Genomic DNA, 18600 nt, shown 5'->3' with positions numbered 1-18600 from the left:
GTACAGGTAGAATGAACCCCCTTTGCCAACCCCTGTTCTAGTTACCAGGGAATTGGCAATTCATTCCAGGTAACTTGACTCTACTTATGTTAAAATAAGCTCAGACAATACATTGCTTCCAACTGAGTTAGTGTCTCTTTATTCTTTTGGTAACCTCTTCCAGGGTTAACTACTTCCGTTGTAGGTGATGCAATGTGTAAATTCCACACTTCAAATGTTGGCACTGTTATGAGCATGGTCTTTCCCTTTATTACAAGTCAGAATTAAAACCTTGATTCTTGTTTTTTAGATTCCAGTTGCAGAAGTAGTTTTCACTCTGAAGACAGTCAGCTTTCTAATGGTGGCCTACAATCAGGCTCTAGCTTCTCCAGGAACACTACAGGTTGGATTTAGTTTAAACATGTATTAAACTAAGAGAACTTCTCTCAAGTGAGTTTAAATGCACTTTATTTTTAGACAACCTACATGACATGTTTTCTTAAAAAACAATGCCTCCACTCCAAATAAATCACGGTCAAAATAAATGTGCTCAAGATGACATCAGTTCCATTTGTCTTAAGTCCTGGTGTTGTGTGGATGACAAGCAGCAGCCAGTTATGACGACAGATGATAGGTCCAAAGTAACTGCCAAATTTGTTACTGTAAAAATAAAATAAGATCACATTAACACCTTTTCCAATAAAGAGTACCAACTTTTCTAAACTACAGCTGTATTCCCCAATTCAATCTGGACTGCCACACAGACAGACAGAAAGCGCAGGGATTATTTTCTTTTGCATCCTAGTGCAAACCAAAAGAACAACAGCAAATTGTTCAAGGTCTATCAGTGGATGCAGAACATCCTTACCCAAATGGAAGTAGCACATTTTCCAGAAAAATCTTATTATGCATCAAGTCCAATTTGCAGTATTATACCACCAAAAAAGCTCAAATGGAGTATGAATGGTCAACCATCTTGTACAGTCCCTAATTTTAGGCCACTGTTGCCATTTATTTTGCTCATATCCTCTACTTAATTTATAGGAAGCCCTGAAGCTAGGACAATGTCTGCTTCCATACAGCCTCTTTGCAGGAAGTTCCTTGCACAGCAAACATACACTTATTTTTACTAAAAATGATCTTAGCAGTCAGTTCTAGCTACTTACTAGAATATAATGTCTCAGACTTTCAATGATCAATTGCTAATTATCAGTAAACCAGAGTGCCACTCATGCATGCATGACAAAAAAGAAATGGAAGTCATATCTAATAGGGAAGGTCAACATAGAGTGTTGTCTCTGAACCATCTACACTGTTTTCTGTAGATAACCAAGATTCTAGGCCTTTATACCACAAGAATCTATTACATGTGAAATACAATCCTCTCTAGATCCCCAAAGAGAAGCAAACTAAATCCCATGTTTTAAAAGTAGTGTTGTAGAATCCATTCTGTCAAGAAACACTGAGAATCATACCTAAAATCTCTATTTTCACAAATTACTAATTTCAAACCACTTTCTCATACTTACACATTTCTCCATTTCTAAACCATCCTTAAAGAAAATCATATATGGGGTCACACCATCCTCACGGTAGTCCAGGAGAGCGACCATGCCATCTGGATTCATGTTTTCACCAATAAAGAACTTGGGAAACAAATACCCAGAATTAGACCACCATATATGAATGTATCATATCAAAGCAAACCTATTACACCACAAAAAAAAAAAAAAAAATTCCAGCAAGTAAAAGCTGATGCCTAAAAGCAGTGCTCATTATTCACAAACATCAGTTCACTTGATTAAAGCACTAATAAATCAAAATAGTGCAGACCAATCCTGGAACACTTTAGGCTTTCTAGGAACTTTTACTTTATCAAGCCCACATGAAATTCCAACTAACCTGCATGCCTCAGTAGTCAGGCTGACAATGATTTAAAGTATATCAAATGGAAATACAAGTTAGTTAAAAAATTTTAAAGCCAGTTTGCGATGTGTGTTGTTTTAAAATTACATCTTAGAGGTCAAGGGAAGTCACTGAAATTTTCCAATAACAGGTCCAACAAGCTCAGATGCATCCAAAAGCCAGTGTCATAAGACACTGGAATTTAAAATAAAAGTTGGAATATTTAGAAAGTTAAAGAAGGCAGAACTGAGAAATGTTATGAAATAGCATAAAATAGTCATAAAATATGAAACATTTAAGATCCTGGAAAGTTACTTTCTATACCTGGACTACCATTGAGCCTATGCATCAATGTATTTAAATGACTCAAACAACAATTATTATAGGAAGATTAAAAACTTACCTTCTGTTTTTGCAGCTAAAACAGTACACCCATTTGATTCAAATAATGAAAGTATTTACCTGGTAATTTTTAAAATTAGCAAGGATGTGCTTGATTTGTTCTGCAGCCCCTGTCATAAAAGGTTTTACTCTCTCTGGTCTCTGTTCTTCAAGTTTGCCTTTGATTCTACAACAGTATCATTAAATGATTGTTAAAAGTATAGAACTTTGAACAATATAAAAATTTTTAAAGTAACAAGTACAAGCAACAAAGAATTCTGCAACACTAGGCCTAGCTTTCAATAAGCAAAGTAATAGCACAATTAAGATATTACTACTTTATAGAAGGAATCTTTCAAGAAATGTTTAGAATTCCAAATATTTTAAAAATATCATTCTAAGAAGACCAGACTGCATGCTTAAGCATGCTTGCAGTAGTTTACTGAAAGCAACCACCCTTGTCAGTGAGCTTTTCAACAAAGTATCAGGCCTTTCACAAGAACTTAAAATAAGCGATCCCAGACTTTGGCTGGGTGTTAAGATCACTTACGATTTCATGTAATCTTTGATGTACTTCTTGTATGCTTCTTTTGTGAAGCTGGTTTCCTGCAAGTGATGGTTCATGACAATATCAACACCAGTGACTACTGTGCTTTCGGTACCTTCGCCCTCGGGTCCTTCAGCGGAGGCATTTCCACCAATGAGCGAGTCATCAATGTTACCCTCGGTCCTACTGACCATCTGCATTAGAGTAAGTAGTTTAGTTACAAAAATGGGGGAAAAAAATTCCAAAATAACTCCTATGCCAGCAGTTTATGCTTTCTCAAATACTCTTAATTTTTGTTGGAAACCACAAAAGCACCATTTTTTTTTGGGGGGGAGAGACGTTGGTTTCTCAAAACTGTTTAACAGAAACTAATTGCCTGTTTACCAGAACGAAAATGGGTTCACAATAAGCATGTGGAACGCGTTTCCAGTTGTGGGCTCCTGGGTTGCCACTGGTTAAGTGATGACAGGGCAAATGTTTAAGAGTCTGGGGCTCCCAAACCAGAGACAACATGTCCCGGAAGCCCCGGAAGGAGGATGGGCGCCGAGGCGGCGGACCTATTTCCAGGCTCAGCTCCGCCTCCACTTTTCTAGAAAAACCCGAGCCCGGAAAGAGCCGACTCCTCCGCCAGGAGGGGGCGGAGAGGATTGCACAACCTCGGGCGGGGGAGTCGCGGAAACCCGAGCCCGCCCGCCAGGCTCTGCCTCCCCCGCGCGGCCGGCCGACCGACTCACCTTGCCCTCCACCTCCAGGCAGAGCCCGTCCGCGATCTCCCGGATCTTGTAAATGTCGGAGAACATCTCATCATCTGTTCGGGGACAGGGAACCACTCATCACGGTGCGCCGGCACCGAGGCCTGGAGCCGGCTCCGCCATTTCCCGCGCCGGGCAGGCGCACGCGGCCCCCTGCCCCGCCCCAGCGCTCGAGACCCGGGCGCTTCCCCGGCACCGATCCCTCCTCGCCCCCGGAAAGGTGGCCGGCGTCCCTGGACCCAGGACGGCGGCGGTATCCGCCTTCTCCGCTCCCACCCGCACCCCAGTTCCTCGTGGGCTAGTAAGGGTAGTGCAGTCAGGACTCACGGCTGATGAGGTCCCGGTAGATAATCATGATGGCGACTGGAGGGAGACGGCGGCAGCGCTAGCTTAGCAGGAGCCCGGAGCTCGGAGCGAGCGCGGTGCAGCCGGAGCAGCGCTCGGGGGGAGGGGGGAGCGGGCGGAAAAGGCCGACTCAGCCGCTCCCCAACCTCATATAGAGGGTACGTCCCTCTACGTCATCGCCCGCTGCGCCTCCGGAAGCGCCGCAAGCGGTGACGTGGCACGCAGAGCCGCGCGGGGGTGGGGCTACAGCGCGGTCCCAAGAGAGAAGGCGAGCATCCGGGAACTTGTCGCGGAGACACAATATCGCGTTGGGCTGGGTGCGTGAGGTGGGGCGGGAGGAGCGCGCGGGGGAGGGGAGTTGGAAGGGCTCCAGGACGCTCCCGGACTGGGGTGGGGCACAGCTGGGGAGGCGGGGCGTGGTGGCCCTACCCCGCGGGGCAGCCCCTGGAGGTGCTGATCCTGGGTGGGGCCTAGATGACGTCTCAGGCTTCCGCCCCAGCCTAGCCTGCTCACCGCTGGCACCTTCCCTTCTCTTCCCCCCTCCCTGGGAGCAAAAATGTCAGCTGATGTAGGGGGATTTCTGGTGCGGAGGGCTAGGACCTTGAATCTTGAGGGAACGGCGGAGCTGTCTACCAGGTGGAGGGCAGGGGGCGCGGCCTGTCTGGCTCTTCAGATCTCCGAGAGCCTCAGAGAAGTTTTCAGGGGCTTTCCAGCTGGACTTCTCCACGTCTTTGTGGGGGCAGAGCTGAGTCTAGTGGTGGGACCCGGAGGGGCAGTCCACTTCTGCCCCCGGGAGAATCGAGGCTGGCGCGGGGCCTGGGGCTGAGGGACCTGGTGAGGAAGGAAGGTGTCATGAGCGTTTACACGGATTTTTTTTTTTATCTCTTTTCATTTGGCCCCAGATTTGAAAAATTTTCTTCTATCTGTGGCGGACAGCTAAAGACATCTTTTCTGTCTTGCACCTGGGCTTGAAGACCTGGGCTTGAATTATGTGCTTTGTTTGAAAAAAAGGGATATGTTGTCACATTTAAGATGAAGTGTAAATTTTATATCCGGTGCCACAAAGTTACCAAACAAAAATAAGAAATTTCCCACTTGCCCACGTGTTACTTGAAGGACTTTAGACCCAGTTACTAAGTACAAAAACAACAACAATACAAACCCAAAACACACCTTTTTATATACCTGGATGAAACTTGAGGGCTTATTCCATTACCCCTCTATTTTTGTGCTCTACCGTATTCCTGGCACTGGAATTTCCACAGAAATGGAATGTTTGCGACTGTGAACAGATTAGATCCAGATTGTAGAAATTCTCATTCTGGTGAGTCAAAGAAGCAGGCAATTATTATACATTAATAATTTTTCATAAACGCAGACATTCATCAGAATAAGAGAGCAAGCCTGTAAAAGAACAGGACATAGGACAGCATTGGGATGATGAAGTCAAAGTGGCAGACTATCTAAGAAATGGGATTCTCACCCAGTATAGAGGCACATGTCTGTAATCCCAGCAGCCGGGGAGGCTAAGGGAGGAGGATGTCAGCAATTTAGAGATTTAGCAACTTTATGAGACCCTGTCTTAAAATAGAAAAAGAACTGGGATATAGCTCAGTGGTAAAGCACCTCTGAGATCAACACCCCAAATACCCTCCCCAATAAGATTATTCCAGGATTTTATTAGCTTTAACATTCACATTATTTAAAACATTCTCATTCACTTATACAGAGCCCTTAAACATTACTTTTTCCAGCTCTTTATCCAAAGAAAAACATTTTTTTTCAAGATACATAAAAACAGTGAAAAAGTGTTGAAGAGACCAAGGCACCCTAAATTGAAATCTTGATTTTACTAGTTCTGTGACCTTGGGAAAGTCAGCTTCCCTTGAATCCTAGTATAAAAGGGAGTTTTAAAAAATTGAGAAAATGAGAAAATGCCTAGTATCCTCAACAGGTGAGCAATAAATGTTGCTAGAATGTCAACGCATAATTCTTCCCAAAATTTAACACTTTTCAGAAATGTCCTGAAACTATTCCATTAATTCTATGGTATATGAAAACATTTGGGGGACTTTATTAATACATATTCTACTAAAGATGATCTATTTCATCCCAGTACTAATAATGGATTGCTGATCCCCTTGTTGATTGCAGATAGCTGATCAACTTGTAGCCTTATGATTTTCTATTTCAGGTTCATATTTGATAGTTCACAGCAATTTTGTGATTACACATTCTAAAAAAAAATTCAAATCAGGAATCTGATTTGAGTTTTAGTATATTTTATACATATCGTTCTGCAGTTTAGAAAATCTGTACTGTAGTTGAAAATGCCTATTTAGAACACCAGGAATACAACTGGTTGGGCTAAAATTAAGTACTAATTGTAAGTCACTGACAAAATGGCAAACATTAGGCCTTTATCTAAACTGAATATCTTTCATTTTCATATCATTAAAAATTGGTTTTTGACAACATTATTCCTTAACAATGATTTAAGCAGTGTTCTAACAAAATCTACATCTCTCCTAAATTTTACAACTGATAATAACTTGGCATTTCTTGCATTTAAGGAGATTTTAAAGAGAATGTCTTCTGGCTTCTTCACACAAAGTCCCCATATGAGAAAATTACCTTAGAAGGACTCCTCATTTTATCCAGGATTGACTACAACGGTTTAAATACATAAGTATTTATTTTCTTGTAGAATAAATTCAAAAGTATGGTATCTCCATGGGCTTCAGGAGCCCAGACTTTTCCTTTCTTTTCCACTGTCCATATGGTATGTGTCAGGTGCTGGAATTCCAGCCATCAAATTGTTCTTGCAGGCAGCCACAAGAGAGGAAGGACATAAGTGGTTTGTTCCAGTTGTGTGTCCCTTTTGAAGAGCTCTTCTAGGGGTCCCACTGAGAGCAATTTCATGGAGGCATGCAGTTGCAAGGAAGGCAAAAATTGTAGTTGTCTAACTCATTATCACTGGCTCATGGCTATACTAAATAAAATCAGGATTTTTACAGAAAGGAAGAATATGGGCAGCTGATAGTTCCTGCTGTGACCATAGTGCAAAGAGGTCTGGTTCTGATTCTCAGCTCATTTTTACTAAATTCCTAAGTGATTGATTTGTAAACCAGAATGCCACTAATTTATAATGAGAAATTTGTAGCTATAGTAAGAAAGTAAGTTATCCAAAACGTGGTTCAATTAATATGGAATTAGGCAGAGGAGTTCAGGATGCAGTATATAATTGTTTGCTATTTTTTTAGTTCTTGATAAAGCTTCACTTATTTATCTATCTATTTATTTATTTATGTGCAGTGCTGAGAATCAAACCTAGTGCCTCACACATGCTAGGCAAGTACTCCACCACTGAGCCACAACCCCAGCCCTGCAATATATAATTGTGACAGAGGTGATTAGGAATGAACCAGCCAAACTGTTCTATTCCTAAGATGCAGTCTGAACCTTCTCATTCTGAGAGTGTGAATAAATTCTTACTGTTTTCTCTCTCTCCCTCTCTCTCTTTTTTTTTTTTTTGAGGCTTTATGTCAACAAGTCATTACTTTAGTCAAGTTATAAGGTAGTTTTCTTCCTAGAAATGTTCTATATCTGTTCCAACCTAGCCACTAACCTCATGTGGCTATTGGGCACTTGAACGCTGGTTAATCTGACTATGGAAATGAATGTTTATTTTTGCTTAATTTTAATTAATTTAAATTTAGATACTCATGTCTAATAGCTGTATTGGACAGTACAGCTTTATAATGTAAAATCTATGAAATCAGGGACTTTGTTCTGTTAACTACTTATAACTGAGTCAGGGTCTGACTCAAAAAATGTTTTCTAATAAGTGAATGAAGTTTTCTTCATCTCTCTTAATTAGATTGAATCTAATTCCTTCTTAATTAATTGGATTTAGCTTATATCTAAAACCTAATCAGCGTGTTTTAAATTGAAGGTTGAGAAAACAATTCAGTGAGTAGTGAACAGCTTTATTGAAAAAGAAATAGAATAGTGAGCATAGCTCTCTGAATCTCTTTTGGTTCTGAGAGTTGCCTCATTCATGAATCATTCTTTGCTAAAATCAACTGTTAAATTTTAAAAAAGAGAGAAAGAAATAGAAAAGAAAGTTTCACATGAAAATCACAGTAAAGGTGAGTATTATGTCATTAAACTTTTGTTTAAATTTATGTATGTATGTACTAAATCCCAAATATATTTCTTCTTGTGAATCTAGGTCAGAAATTTTGACTTAGTCAAATTCTCTTTTTGAATATATTGTTTGGCGGCATTAACTATTCCGTTTTAGCAGATGATTTAAAAAATGCCCCAGGATTTAGTAAATACTATTTTTTATTATCTAGCCCAGTTGGACAAGGTTCACATTTTTGCCTATGTTAAAACATGATATGATCTTGTTTTTGTCTTGATACATTGTGGTTGTAGAGTGGCCTTTGAGACTGATTTTTCTGGGAGATTGGTTATATTCAACAGAGGGGCACCAAGGTCTATCTGTGAGTGCCAGAACAACGTCTACTGCATTGAGACCTCACTAAGAATCTACGATTCCTTTCTTATAAGCAAAAACACCAAGTATCATAATGAATATAATTTTCTTAGTGTCTTTGATGAATATAAAATGGTCATTAGACTCTAAGATGCTCTTAAATTTGAATATTTCTTTTAACTTTGAAAAATATGAACTTTTCCTGGTTATACAGATAATAATACATATTTTAGAATGTTTTTAAACTACAGAAAAACCACAGATAATTACTGTTAACATTTTAGTATTCTTTCTTAATATATTTATAGGGCATCACATGGATGGTAAAGCAATTTCTCCATCAGATGAAAAAAGCATTTGTTGGTTTTGTTTCATACTTGCTCTAAGAGAAGAGATTTATGAGCAGGCTAATTCCATGATCTGGTTGAGGCTATTTTGGAAAATAGATTAGTTAAATAAGCCTTTTTATGTTAGTTAAAAAATAAATAAAAACAATCTAGCCCAGTGTGGTGGCGCATGCCTGTAGTCCCACCAACCTAGGAGACTGAGGCAGGAGGATCACAAGTTCAAGGCTAGTCTCAGCAATTTAGTGAGGCCCTGAGCAACTTAATGAGATCATCCTGTCTCAAAATAAGTAAACAAATAAAAGGGCTGGGGATATAGCTCAGTGGTAATGCTTCCCTGGGTTTAATCCCCAGTACTATCCTCCCAACCAAAATCTAATAGATGATTATTAAGCTAATCAGCCAGAAGTTTAACCCATATCATTAACTATATTTTTTCTAGGTATTAGGGCTTGAACCTAGGGGGCTTTACATCAGAGCCACGCCTACAGTCCTTTTTATTTTTTATTTTGAGATAATGTTTAATTAAGTTGGCCTTGAACTTGCCTCTTTTTCCTGTCTCTGCCTTCTGAGATGCTGGGATTACAGGCATGTAGCCAGCCATTAACTATTCTCCTGAAATGCTATTTTAAATTATTATAAACATTCTAGCAGATGAATGTACTATTATTTCTTTTTATACATTTGAAAAAAATATCACTGCCAGGCGTGGTGCTGCATACCTGTAATCCCCATTGCTCAGAAGTTTGAGGCAGGAAGTTGCCAGTTTGAGGCCAGCTTGAGCTATTCAAAAAGATGCTTTCTCAAAATAAAATAAATAAATAAATAAAAAGGACTGGGGATATGACTTAGACTCTGTGTTCAGTCCCCAGTACTAAAATAAATAAATAAAATAAATAAATATTAGAAAATATATAGACATTAAAGGAATTTTTATTTTTTTGGCACTATTGAATCCAGGGGCCCTCTACCTCTGAGCCACATCCCAGACCTTTTATTTTTTTAATTTTGAGACAGGGTCTTACTAAGTTGCTTAGAGTCTTGTTAAGTTGCCAAAACTAGTTTTGAATTTGGGATCCTCCTGCCTCAGCCTCCTGAACTGCTGGGATTACTGGTGTGCACCATTGCACCTGATAAGAGTTGTTAAAAGTAAGCATTCACGTTTCCACCAATCACAATGAACAACTGCTAACACACTTATTATTTGCTTCAAGATTTCTTTCTTTCTTTTTTTTTAAATGGGTAATATTACGGCTAAAATTAAAATCTACTTTCTCTTTTCCTATCCACAAGTTCATTCACCTCCCCACACACCTCCATTCAAATAAGACATCACCCACATTCATTGTCCAGCCATTAAGAAAGGAATCAACAGGGATTCCTTTCCTTAAAGGGGATTACCCAGAAGTTGTACAAATCATTTCTTGTATCTTATTGCCATTCCCTATCCAGGCACAGTGGTGCAAACCTATAATTCCAGCAACTCAGGCTGGTAACAAGAGGGTCATAAATCCAAGGTTAGCCTCAACAACTTAGTAAGAGCCTGTTTCAAAATAAAAGGAAAAAAAAGCAGGGGATGCTGGGGATATAGTTCGTTGGTAAAATGCCCCTGGATTCAATTCCCAGTATCTCCCCAAATTTTTTAAAATAAATAAAATTCCATTCCCTGACAAAACAACAACAAAATTATAATCTCTGGCCTCCTCTTGGAAAACCTTATTCTTTATTCCTTTTTTTTTTTTTTTTTTGTACCAGGGATTGAACAGTGGGGTGCTTAACCAATTGAGCCACATCCACAGCCCTTTTCATTTTTTATTTTAGTATCTCACTGAGTTGCTTAGGGCCTTGCCAAATTGCCAAGACTGGCTTTAAACTTGCAATCCTCTGGCCTCAGTCTCCTGAGCTGCTAGGATTGCAGGTGTACATCACTAGGCCCAGCAGAGAACCCTATTCCTCCTTTCCTTTCTTTCTTTCTTTTTCTGTGCTAGGGATCTAACCCAGAACCTGGAGCATACTAGGCAAGTGCTCTACCACTGAGCTATTCTTAGCCCTCTCATTATTCCTTTTTTTCCTTCTTTCTTTGTAGCACTTACTATTAATCATCTACTATTTCTATTATATTGTCTGTCTCCCCTCAAGGCAATGTAAGTGCTATGGAAGTAGAGATTGTATTTTTTTGCTCACAGCTCTTTCCTCAGAACCGGGAACAGTGTCTATTATAACCACTAAATAACTGTTAAATGAATGAACTTCAGACCAAGACTAATAATAAGTAAATAAGATTGGGTTAGACCATATACCAGCACAGTGACATTATGAGGTAGTCACACTTGAATAATCAGATTTTCCGAATTTCAAGCCTGGGAAAGTAGCTCAGGGGTCGCATGCTTGCCTAGCATGCATGAGGCTCTGAGTTCAATTCCCATTACTGCCAAAAAGATTTTCCACATTCCTTTTTGACCTGTATGTTAGGTATTTTTTAGTGCCATAGTCAAGAGCAAAGATGGAAGAACAGCAGCTATTGCCAGAAGAAGTGTTTGGATGAGTTAACATAAAAAACACTGTGGGGAGCCACCCTGGAGCTATTTGAGCATCTTCACTTGGCCTTGGAGCCAAGGAGATTTTGGTTTGGCATTGCAAGCTATTTTGTGGCTCCTCCCTCTTAATGGATTGTGCAATGCATGTGACCTGTCTTGAGTCAGCTAGATCTCCTAGTTCCGGAGTTGGGTATGACCCATTGGGAACTAGACAGACTACATCCTACCTTAATTGGCTAAGAACATTCCATAGAAAGCCTTTAAAGTTCTCCCATATAAATAAAGCTCTCTTTTCAGCATGGAAGCTTGACCCTTAAGGTTAAAGCTGTCCTGCCCCTGCTCTTTAAAACTATTTTCTGTGTCATGTGATTTTTCACTGTATTTTCTCATCCAACCCACTCCACACAGGGGACCCAGCTTCTGTTGCCTGCACAGGCCGTGGGCAAGAAAAGACCTCTTTCCTTTGAGTAGGAAAACTGCCCTAAGATATATTATTAAGTCAAAAAAGCAAGTTGCAGAACAGTACAACCTGTACAACATTCATTTGATTAACACAGACACACAATACAAACCAACATATTGCTATAGATGTATATATTTGCAAGATCATGCATGAATCTGGAAGGACATGCATCAACAGTGGCTGACTCTGGAAGGCATCCAGGCTCAGGAAGAGCAAGTGGACAAAGGGAACTTTAGTACTAATTGTATTGTCAGGATATTTACCCACAAGAATGTTTTCATATTTAGTTTCTAAAGCATTGTTTTCCTCATAGATATCAAACATAATAATGAAAGTAAAGCATGTGGAAGTGTAAATATTATGTATAGACAACTTAGAAGGAAAATGCTTTGAAGATACAAGAAGCACACACACACCTGAGAAGAGCTAAGGGAGTTCCATATTTAAGTCCTGAGGCTGACAGGCAGTGGCTCTTTTTGACAACTTCACATGCATGTTGTGTGTGTGAGTGTGTGTGTGTGTGTGTGTGTGTGTGTGTATGATTTTGATCTAAAATTGACCCATAAATTTCTTGCTACAAAGGGCAACAAGTACTTCTTAGCAAGTAGTGAAGAAGGGTTGGATAAATGCTTGTCAACTTGCTGCAGGAGGAAGATAGCTTATCTTCTACTTTCCACTTTTTCAAATAAAGAGCACACTGGAGTGGGAATTAGAGATAACATAATTTGGAGAGTTTATGAATTTCTTTTTATTACTCTATGCTTTGGTTGAAAATTTAGTGGTAGCAGCTTTTAGAGTTCTATGTAGCCAGTATCCTTCAAATATTTGATGAATTGGTACAAACCAAAACTGTAAATAAGATAAGGTCAGGAGTAAGGATGGTGACAAACTGGGTGTTACCAGGTTCTACACAATCAATAGAGATGGGCTGTAAATTAGGTTGGAAGCTTTTAGCTATCAAAGCAAAAGAAGGATTAAGCTGTAAAATTCACCATAATTTATGAGTAAAAAATAAATATTCTAGGAAACATTCTTTGGTTTCTGAAAAGGAGATATACAAAGTTTTTCCCAGTGGCCCTCATCATATGATTATTTTCAAAAAAATCTTTATAGAAGCCAGGCAAGGTGGTACATACCTCTAATTCCATTGATTTAGGAGAGGGTAAAGCAGGGAGATTGAAAGTGTGAGGCCATTCCCCACAACTTACAAGAATGTGTCTCTAAATAAATAAATAAAAAGGGCTGGGAAGGTAATTCAGTGGTAAGTGTCCCTGGGTTCAATCCTCAGTACCACCAAAAAACAAAAACAACAAAGAGCCCTATAGAAAATTTAGTAGTGAGTTTCACATGGCTTATGTCTTATTTCCTTCAATGTAGGCCTAAATTTTAATTCTGTAAAAATAATTCTGCTGTTAGGCAGAACAAAGGCATCCTGCTTCACAGTTTTCTGAGGTCTGGATTGATCCAAAGATAAAATTATTTTATGATCTGGAACAGACAACATTATTCTAGTAGTTTACCACACATACTCTTTTCATTACACAGATGTCTGCTGGAGTGTCCTGTCTCCATGATACCTGAAGAAGTTTGGCATGAATCCTCATGATGTTTATATTCTCTTGTCACTGGCAGTAGGTGGGAAGGAAGGGAGCATTTCATTGTCATTTTTATCATCATCATCATCATCATTTTTGTACCAGGGATTGATCCCAGGGGTGCTTAACCACTGAGCCATATCCCCAGCCCTTTTAAAATAATTTTTTTAAATTTAGAGACTGGGTCTTGCTAAGTTGCTTAAGGCCTCACTAAAGTGCTGAGTCTGACTTTGAACTTTCAGTCCTCCAGTCTCAGCCTCTCAAACTGCTGGATTACAGGTGTATACCACTGTACCTGGTGGAAGAAAGCATTTTATTTCACAGCAGTGCAGCTTCAGAATAGCTCTGGGTGACTCTGTTCTGAAAGTGTTATCAGTCATTCACCATGACTTCTCAGAGTCTTACAATCTGTCACCAGACAAGAGATACCACCAGAGGTCCCAGGGAGTTCCCAAAGGGAAACTCAACACAGGACAAGTGGGGTCCTTGACATATGTGATGAAAAAGAATTTCAGCCCACATCAGTAGAGGCACAGAGATTTATTTAGGAAAGCAAGAAATCCACTTTCAAGGGAGAAGGCGGGCCATCGTGAGAGTAAGAGACAATTTTGGGGTTTTCAGGCTCTTTTCAAGGAAAGTTGGTGAAGAGTGGACATGGGAAGGCACATAAGGATGACATCAGTCTGGTTGTTCTCAGGATCCTTAGCTGATGTGGTTTCCATTATTGGATCCAGTAGATAATGATGAAAAGTACCCTAAATTATATTCTTAAAATATCAATCTATTGGTAGGCCTATTAACAGTGCACAAGTATCATAAGCGAGGGAATTTATGATGATTGAACCACTGATATACATCTTCAATCTTTTTTATTTTTGATTTTGAGACAGGGTCTTGCTAAATTGTCAAGGCTGGTCTCGGGTTTTCAATCCTCCTGCCTCCTGCCTCAGCCTCCCGTCCTTAGTCACTGGAATTATAGGTGTTTGCCACAGTGCCCAGCAGAGTATTTTTTTTTTTTTTTATCCTTTACAGGATCTCTTTTTGAGCTGGGTGTGTTGGCACATGCCCATAATCCCAGCAGTTTGGGAGGCTGTGTCAGGAGGGTCATAAGTAGTTCAGGCCAGCCTTGGCAAATTAGTGGGATCCTGTCTTGAAATAAAAAAGAGTTGAGGATGTAGCTAAGTAGTGAAGCACTCCCTGGGTTCAATCCCCAGTACGAAGAGAAAAAAAAAATAGGATCTCTTTGAAGTTAAAGAAATATTTGGTGCCATACCTTAGGAAATTTTGCACTGGGCTGGGGGTATAGCTCTGTAGTAGAACACAGGCTTAACATATGACATGCTAACTTAAATTGGATTTGGTAAGAATACATGAAGGATGAAAGGGGAGTTCACAGGTACCCATTCCTGGGCTTTATAATCATGGAGGAGGCCTAGGGTGACTATATGGAATATGGTGGCTGTGGTCGGGGAAGACAAATGCTTTTATTCTTGGAGCCAAATCCTCCCCAGGTGGCCCTGATCCTGCTTATTAACCATGAGTCTGGAGAGGGGAGAGAGTGGAGAGTGACTAGGGGCCTGTTGCTGGGGTCCGATATTTGTGGTTTCAGGTCAGATCTGCGATGCTGCTGATCCTTTTTTGACGTCTGTTCGAATTTACTGTTGCTTAGATACTGTGTTAGTTTCCATTACTGGGACAAAACCTGAGATAATCACCTTATGGGGAGAAAAGGTTTATTTTGGCTCGTATTTTTAGCATTTTCAGACTGTGATCAGTTGGCCCCCTTGCTTTGGGGCCTGTGATGAGGCAGCCCTCCATGGTGGGGGAACATGTGGGAGAGCACATCTGTGCCCCTCACGGTGGGGAAGCAAGAGAGAGAGGAAGAAAGGTTTGGGGCCTCACTATCCCCTTCACAGGCACCCCCTCCCCAGGGAACAGAAGAACTCCCAGTAGGCCCTACCTCTTTCCAATAATGGCAAACTGGGGGCTAAGCCTTTAATTCATTGGCTTGCAGTGGGTGGGGGTGGGGCAGTATTTAAGATCCAAACTATAGCAGAGAGCTTCCTACAAGGTATTTGACCTAGGGAGAGATTTTGAAAGTCTTGGTATTTCCAAAGCATTTTTTGGCCAAGGAACTCAAATGACCAATATTCTTAGGGAACAAAAAGTACTACTTCCTTTCCCAGAAGCCTTATGAGGTTTAGGAACCAAGAGTGGTAGCTACAGCAAATCCCATTAGGTGAATATTTCTTTGAGGGACTCTGGAATCTCAGAGTTAATAGGATCAAAAAATTTAAAGAGAAATTCTAATGGTTAGTTTTCATTTCCATGAGGTTATTTAATGAAAAATAGGCTAATTTTTGCTTTAAAGTGATATTAGAGCCTATGGCTGAGCTCAGTGGCATACGCCTATCATCCCAGCAGCTCTGGAGGCTGAGGCAGGAGGATCATGAGTTCAAAGCCAGCCCCAGCAAAAGCAAGGCACTAAGCAACTCAGTGAGACCCTGTAAAAAAAAAATACAAAATAGGGCTGGGGATGTGGCTCAGTGGCTGAGTGCCCCTGATTTCAATCCCTAGTACCCCCACCAAAAACATTTTAAAAATAAAGTGATATTAGAGCCCATAGCTCAAAATTCATTAGTATGAAGGAAGAGATGGAGGCTATTTTATTTACTTTTTAATCTCTGACCTCTGTTCTTCCCAGACTGTCATTAGTGAGGTTTTCTTCAATTCCCATCTTGGGCCCATTCATTGGGATTGAACTCAGCAGTCAGCAACCATGGGTATTCTTAGGTTCCATGGGGTAGACCTGTAGGTGCTAAGTCACTCCCAGACCAATGTGTTGGTGGTAGAGTCACCACAGTCCAGTCTCTCTTCCAGTCAAGAACAAGCAAGCTGATGAGTCAGGTCTAATTTAATTTCATGGATAATTAATGAGTGGAAAGGACTACAATTCCAGTTCTACATGTTGGTATGCATTCTTTAATTCTATCATAAGTATGGGATGGTTCCCTCAAGGAGAATCTGAGCAATAGAAGGGACTTTTGATTCCTTATGCATTTTAGAAATTAAAGCATAATAGCAAAGCAAATAAACAAGAGATTAAGAATAATATGCTTATAGAAAGTGCTTTCATTATAAAGGTAGAGCCCAATATTTTTTCACAAACTGAATTCATGAAACCAGCATCCAGAATCCTGAGATTACTACTGGCACCTTTTTGCTCCTAAAAGGAACTTTGAAAGGATATTTTACACATTTATCTGCTGTTAAGTGGGATATGCCTAAATTTACCTGCATGCATGGATAGATGCTCTCTTTTAAAATTTATTTTGAGATAGACCCACACCTACTTATTAGTTTTATGCAAATGCATTAATGCCATTGATAATATGTGCTTTTCTGTGTTAGTAGAACATTTTTTTCTTTTTTTCAGCTGGCTCCCTTCTACCTCTCCTTCATGCACACTAATCTCACTACTTTGCACATTTTTGTAATCACTCAGGACAAGGAATAGAACAGTTTGTGTCACCCCAGAAGCTGCCTCCTGTGCCCCATTCCACTAAGCATATGTCCTATCTTTCTATATGAACCATACTCCCAGGGAAACCAAGGAAAATGCAGGAAATCATTTTTTAACAAAAGATGACCAATTAGTAACTTTTATTTATTTATTGGGATACAATGAACTTTATTGATGGTATGTGAACTAAGGCTCCCTAAGCCCCTCCCCTTCTTCAGGAGGTCTTAGATGAAAAATTGGGATGACAGGAGATTCTCAGTATGTTGAGGGACTGCCCAGAAGCTGAGGGCCTCTCTCTTCTTCTTTGTTCTTGCTGGGGCAGGTGGTCAATGAGTCCTTTCACAAGGGGCTCTGACTCCTTGGAGGCCATGTAGACCATAAGGTCGGCCACCCTGTTGCTATAGCCAAATTCATTGTAATTCCAGAAAATGAGCTTGACAAAGTAGTCATCAAGGGCAATGCCAGCCCCAGCATCAAAGGTGGAAGAGTGGTATCACTGTTAAAGTCATAGGAGATAACCTGGTTCTCTGTGTAGCCCAGGATGGCCTGCAGGGGACCTTCTGATGCATGCTTCACTATCTTCTTGATGTCATCATATTTGGCAGCTTACTCCAAGTTGACAGGTCAGATCCACATTGGGGGTGGACACATGGAAAGCCATGCCAGTGAGCTTCCCATTCGGTTCAGGCATGACCTTGCCCACAGCCTTGGCAGCACCAGTGGATGCAGGGATGATATTCTGGGCAGCCCCAGGCCATCACAGTTTCTCAGAGGAGCCATCTGAGTGACAGTGATGGCATGGACTGTGGTCATGAGTCCTTCTACAATGCCAAAGTTGTCATGGATGACCTTGGCCAGAGGGAGGTTAGCAGTTGATACAGGAGGCATTGCTGATTATCTTGAGGTAATTGTCATGCTTCTTGTGGTTTATGCCCTTCACAAATTTAGAAGCAGAAGGAGCAGAGGTGATGACTCTTTTGGCACTGCCCTTCAAATAAGTCCTGGCTTTCTCCATGTAATGAAGACAACAGTGGACTCCACAACATATTCAGCACCGGCATCACCCCATTTGATACTGGTGGGATCTTGTTCCTGAAAGATGGAGACAGACTTTCCATTGATGACAAGCTTCCCATTCTTAGCCTTGACTGTGCTATTGAACTTACCATGGGTGAAATCATACTGGAATATGTAGACCATGTAGTTGAGGTCAATGAAGGGGTCATTAATGGTGACAGTATCCACTTTGCCAGCGTTGAAAGCAGCCCTGGTGACCAGGGACCCAATAGGGCCAAATCTGTTCACCCCAACCTTCACCATCATGTCACAGATGCTGCTGACACCACATAAGACAAAAAGATGAGGCTGTCTGTTGAATGGGGAGGAGCAGAGAGCCCCAATTAGTAACTTTAAAAACAAGAAATAGGAATTTTAAATTACCAATTATAAACTAAAACAAGAAATGGTTGAATTAGAATATCACCTTTTTGTGCCTTTCAATTAATTCTATCCCTCCATTTCTATAAAATAAACTTGATTTGATAATAGTGATTGCTTTATTACATTTTAAATTGTCCTTATCAGCCAAATTGTATCCTTAGACATCATAATTTGGTCTTATCTATTAAAAAAAAATTGGGCTTTCTTGATTTGCAGACATCCCTTCATTCCTTTGTTCCTTCTCCTCTGATTTATCAATTAAAGAATTCAAGCCAGGTGCAGTGG

At 40.4% G+C, this 18600-nt stretch overlaps 1 protein-coding gene, 1 non-coding gene and 1 pseudogene across 2 annotated transcripts; all 3 read right to left on the bottom strand.

The window, feature by feature from the left end:
- Positions 1-430: 430 nt before the first annotated feature.
- Tpt1 (tumor protein, translationally-controlled 1) lies at positions 431-4072 on the bottom strand. The gene is made up of 6 exons (XM_026411961.2): positions 3892-4072; positions 3547-3620; positions 2816-3006; positions 2347-2452; positions 1509-1625; positions 431-639 (listed from the first exon to the last, which is right to left on the bottom strand). Exons 1-6 carry the CDS (start codon positions 3917-3919, stop codon positions 637-639), a joined length of 519 nt encoding a protein of 172 aa, XP_026267746.1. The 5' UTR covers positions 3920-4072; the 3' UTR covers positions 431-636.
- Positions 707-836, bottom strand: LOC113199090 (small nucleolar RNA SNORA31). Its single transcript, XR_003302929.1, has one exon. It is a non-coding gene; the product is annotated as a small nucleolar RNA SNORA31 (small nucleolar RNA).
- A 13017-nt stretch (positions 4073-17089) lies between the features above and the next one.
- LOC113199076 (glyceraldehyde-3-phosphate dehydrogenase pseudogene) lies at positions 17090-18195 on the bottom strand (annotated as a pseudogene).
- Positions 18196-18600: the final 405 nt, after the last annotated feature.

Source organism: Urocitellus parryii, chromosome 2 (genome assembly GCF_045843805.1).
Source record: "Urocitellus parryii isolate mUroPar1 chromosome 2, mUroPar1.hap1, whole genome shotgun sequence".
Lineage (NCBI taxonomy): Eukaryota > Metazoa > Chordata > Mammalia > Rodentia > Sciuridae > Urocitellus > Urocitellus parryii.
This window is presented reverse-complemented; position numbering and strand designations above follow the sequence as displayed.

What these genes read in the sequence shown, in the direction of transcription:
- Tpt1 (XM_026411961.2), bottom strand. Translation starts at nt 3,919, where the DNA reads ATGATTATCTACCGGGACCTCATCAGCC. An exon ending in ATCAAAGATTACATGAAATC is followed by an intron (nt 2,453 to 2,815) that starts GTAAGTGATCTT and finishes ATACTGTTGTAG; the next exon opens with AATCAAAGGCAAACTTGAAG. An exon ending in CTAATTTTAAAAATTACCAG is followed by an intron (nt 1,626 to 2,346) that starts GTAAATACTTTC and finishes TTGTTTCCCAAG; the next exon opens with TTCTTTATTGGTGAAAACAT.